The sequence below is a fragment of the Myotis brandtii genome, unplaced genomic scaffold, assembly GCF_000412655.1.
Source record: "Myotis brandtii unplaced genomic scaffold, ASM41265v1 scaffold668, whole genome shotgun sequence".
Taxonomy (NCBI): domain Eukaryota; kingdom Metazoa; phylum Chordata; class Mammalia; order Chiroptera; family Vespertilionidae; genus Myotis; species Myotis brandtii.
In genome coordinates this window covers 2,936,437-2,941,001 of record NW_005370597.1, presented here as the reverse complement: position 1 = coordinate 2,941,001, position 4,565 = coordinate 2,936,437, and the positions used below count along the sequence as shown (strand labels likewise).

Sequence of the window (4,565 nt, the reverse complement as noted above, 5' to 3'; positions counted from 1 at the left end):
TCGATCCGAGAATTCACAAACAAAATGCCATTCTGCAGATTTACCTCCAGAAGGTCCCCGCGGCCTTTGGACGCCACCCGGAACAGGCGCGGCACCAGCTCCGCCAGCTCCAGCCCCAGGTCCTGCGCGATGCGGCCCACGAAGGTGCCGTGCTTGGCCTCCTCCGGGACTGAATAATGGATCTGGCCGCTCCCTACCTTCCAGGTTGTGAAGAACAGAAGGGAGAGCAGCAGACGCCGGGATTCCTGGCCTCTTCCCCAGGAAATCTCCATCTCATTAAGGGATGCCCGTCAGCTCAGGTTTGCCACCATCAGTGGCCGTGAGCCACTGATTATTTCAAAATCAAAAGATATCTTCCGACCATTCAGTCCAGCGTCGCTGCATCCTCCATTTTCCAGCATCTGGATAGTGGATGCAGCTTCTTTACAATAAGAATAGAAGGGATTTTTTTTCTTCCTTTCTCAGATCATTTCATGGTACAGAGCGACATCATGTGGCTCCAAACCGTAAGTAATCCATTCTGGAAATTCATACTCTAAGCTGCTAAGTCTTACTGGTTCTTTCAGCCCTCCCCGCCTACTTTGATGCTACTGAAGAATAGAATCACATTTTGTACGACTGAGGTACACATTTTGTACCACCGATTGAGTGTGATCCTTAGTTTCACCAAAGGGGCAGCTTTTAATTCCATGGAAGTCCTCTTTTCATTCAGGGTTTAAGTATTTACAGAGACCCAACTGTAGCTACATACACTTTGTAAACATACAATTGTAAAGTGATGGTTGGGAGGATTCCTGTGTTCCTGAAAATGCAGGAAGGTTGTTATTAATGCTGACACACCTTTCATCTTTGGATTTCATATTCCAGGTGTTGAAGTCTTCAGAGACTCTATCTATAGGGAACCTCTGATTCCAAGAATAAGCCATTGAAAGGGAAATTTGAAAATGATTTTTAAAAAAGGAAGCAAAAGCCAGCATTTAATTGAAAGTCTTCCTTAAATCATGTAAGGGCTGACTTTAACAAAGAAGTCGGTTGTTATGGTATATAATTTATATGAAAAAGTATTCCAAAGGATATTATTCACTGAAACCCATTCACTTACCATGATCAACACTGGTATTCTCATTTTGTCTCATGGTTTATGTATACTTGCCTATTCTCCATTGTCTAATATGCCTAAACTTCTACTTTCTCCTATATTGCTCATATGTTTTAGTCAAAGTGGTCACTTTCCTGCTTCCAACAATATTTTACTAAACAAACATACTCATTTTGTCCCCTGTCTAAATAACAGCCATCATTTTCAAACTCTTAGCAAAGCAACTTACCCCATTTTATAATCATTTAAAACTTCCTTGACTAGTGAAGACTTTCATGATTAAATCAATTGGGCAGGCATCTTTAATTTCTTTTATATACTACAGCATCCAGGTTGGATCACTTGGACCATTTATTACATTAATTTCTCTTTTGTGGATATTTTTATATGTATGTCTGATCCTCTTTTTTTGAAATATAAACTTTTAAAAAGAATAGTTGTGTCTTTTTAAAATATATTTTTATTGATTTGAGAGAGAAAGGGAGAGTGAGAGGTAGAAACATCATTGATGAGAGAGAATCATTGATCGGCTGCCTCGAGCCTGCAACCCGGACATGTGCCCTTGACCAGAATAGAACCCGGGACCCTTCAGTCCATAGGACGATGCCCTATCCACTGAGCCAAACCAGCGAGGGCAATAGTTGTGTCTTATAGTCTAATAGCTCAGAATTCTTAAGTAGTATTTGCTGAACATGTACCTAATAGAATGGTTTGGTTCTCTTCAATTGACTAATAAAATGCATTAAAGTAAGGTAGCTAAATCAGGAAAATATGATGTCTCATCAGCCTCTATAACTTTCCAGAGATACAAATATATTATCCTTAGGCATTACCCTAATTAATATATTAATTGCCATATTGAAAACCTTGGATTTAGCTTAGTTTTCATTCCAGTTTCTTTTTGTTGTTGTCATTAATCCTCACCCAATGATATTCTTTCCTTTGATTCTTAGAGAGAGTGGAAGGGAGGGGGAGAGAGAGAGAGAGAAACATCAATGTGAGAGAGACACATCAATTGGTTGCCTCCCACATGTACCGGAGCGGGGATCCAGCCTGCAACCAAGGTACTGCCCTTGACCAGAATCAAACCTGTGATCCTTCAGTCTGCATGCAAAGCCACCACAGAGCCAAACAGGCCAGGGCTCATTCCAGTTCTTGGTAGTCATGATCTTTGAGACATCTGAGTTTTAATAGTCAATGAGTAAGTACCAATTAATACAGCACACTATAATTTGCTGACATAAAGAAATTTAATATAGAAGGACATGCTGGTAGCCATTTAAACTTTCTTTGTCTCTTATGTGCATAAACCTCTTTCCCCCTTTGTTGTCCAATTGTCTAGGACCAAAAAAAAAAAATCAATGTAGTGAAAATAGCTTTAGTCTCCCTTCTATGAAGAGCCACACTCACAATTTTTTTTTCTGAATTAAAACATAAATCAGCCCTAGCTGGTTTGGCTCCATGAATATAGCGGCAGACCATGGACTGAAGAGTCCTGGGTTCGATATGCCTAGGTTGTGGGCTCAATCCCCAGTGTGGGGCATGCAGGAGGCAGCTGATCAATGATTCTCTCTCATCACTGATGTTTCTATCTCTCTCTCCCTCTCCCTTCCTCTCTGAAGTCAATAAAAAATACATTAAAAAATAAATAAATAAACCAGTCTGGCCGGCATGGCTCAGTGGTTGAGTGTCGACCTATGAACTGGGAGGTCACAGCTTGATTCCCAGTCAGGGCACATGCATGAGTTGTGGGCTTGATCCCTCAGTGTAGGGCCTGCAGGAGGCAGCTGATCAATGTTTCTCTCTCATCATTGCTGTTTCTATCTCTCTCTCCCTCTCCTGTCTTCTCTAAAATCAATAAAAATATATATTTTTTAAAAACTCTTAAATCAGAGTGGTTTCACTGTTTGAGGACCCAAACTGCAGATTTGTACTTTGTGATCATGGGTGTCAAACATACTGGAAGAAAGTAAAAAGAACTCTCTGTCCATTTATTTTGCAGAATAATTAAATACATAGATGAGAATGCAACAGAATAGAAACTATTTGGAATTCACCTGGTATAGCAGCAATACAGCCTAAAGAGAAAAACTCACAAGTCTTTGAAATGTCTTATTAGCTGAGAACTTAGTAATTTGAAGAGGAGAGCTTGATTTTAAGACTGCTGTCCTGGGAGACAAGAACTTTTCATGACCCTATTATTTATAACTAGAGACCTGGTGCACGAAATCCGTGCACTCACAGGGGTCCCTCAGCCCGGCCTGTGCCCTCTCTCAGTTTGGGAGCCCTTGGGGGATGTCTGACCGCTGCAGAAGTGGGAGAGGCTCCCTCCACCACTACTGCACTTGCCAGCCATGAGCCCAGCTCCGGGGTTCTGGTTGAACGGCACTCCCCCTGTGGGAGTGCACTGACCACCAGGAGGCTGCTCCTGCATTGAGTGTCTGCCCACTGGTAGTCAGTGTGCATCATAGCAACTGGTTGTTCCACCATTTGGTCGACTTGCATATTAGCCTTTTATTATATAGGATAGGATGATAACGAGGCCTAACAAAACAAATAGTGAACTGAGGTTGGAAATGCTGTCACTAATACTGGCTAGATAGAGAGCAGCAAAGAATAGTGCCCGAAAAAAGAAATGAAAGGGAGAAAGAGAAGGATTGTCTCACTATTTTATATGTTAGCCTCCCTCCTGCAATGTAATTGAGTGTTAACCAGGTTTCAGCAAGGAAGCTTGAACAAGGAGATAGAAAGTTATATTATACTAGAGGCCTGATGCATGGATTTGTGCACCGGTGGGGTTCCTCTGAGTGGCCTGCCGGGATTGGCCCAAAACCAGCAGTGCAGTGCCGCCTGCCAGTCCTGCCTGCCGCTCTCGCTTATCCCATCCCCGCTGCACCTGCCACTGACTCACATCAGATGGATCCAGAGAGGCTTGCACCACTGCAGCAGCGCTTACCAGCTGTGAGCCCTGTGTCTGGGGTCTGTCTGTCAGCTGAGCGGCGCTCCTGCTGTGGGAGCGCTCTGACCACCAGAGGGGCAGCTCCTGTGTTGAGCGTCTTCCCCCTGGTGGTCAGTGTGCATCATAGCGATGGGTCAAGCAGTCGTTCAGTCAACCGGTTGTAACAGTTGCTTAGGCTTTTATATATATAGATAACGTGTGTGGAAATTATTTCATATAATTGTATTCATTGGAGCCCATTTCTCTCCCATGAGCAAGGTCTGTATTCTCCATTTTGTTTTTTATAAAGACTAGATTTATAAATACTAGACAGTTCTCTCGTCTCTAATATGCCCAAGCTTTGGTTTCCAGTGGCAAGAAACTTGAATGGGAGCCCAACTCTTTGCTAGGGTAAATGACCAAATATCAATTAAGGGTATGACTAAAAAAATAATCTGACTTCCACTTTATTGGTGCAAGTTATTGGGAGCTTTGTACTTCCTACATGACACACATTAATAGACAGGT

At 42.5% G+C, this 4,565-nt stretch overlaps 1 protein-coding gene across 1 annotated transcript in view; it reads right to left on the bottom strand.

The window, feature by feature from the left end:
- LOC102241812 (protocadherin alpha-4) overlaps positions 1 to 279 on the bottom strand; it is a 3,226-nt gene extending 2,947 nt beyond the window's left edge. The window contains exon 1 of the mRNA XM_014529004.1: positions 1 to 279. This exon is cut by the window's left edge and continues 1,399 nt beyond it. Coding sequence (XP_014384490.1) covers positions 1 to 272 — 272 coding nt within the window. The 5' untranslated portion in view covers positions 273 to 279.
- Between the last annotated feature and the right edge of the window lie 4,286 nt (positions 280 to 4,565).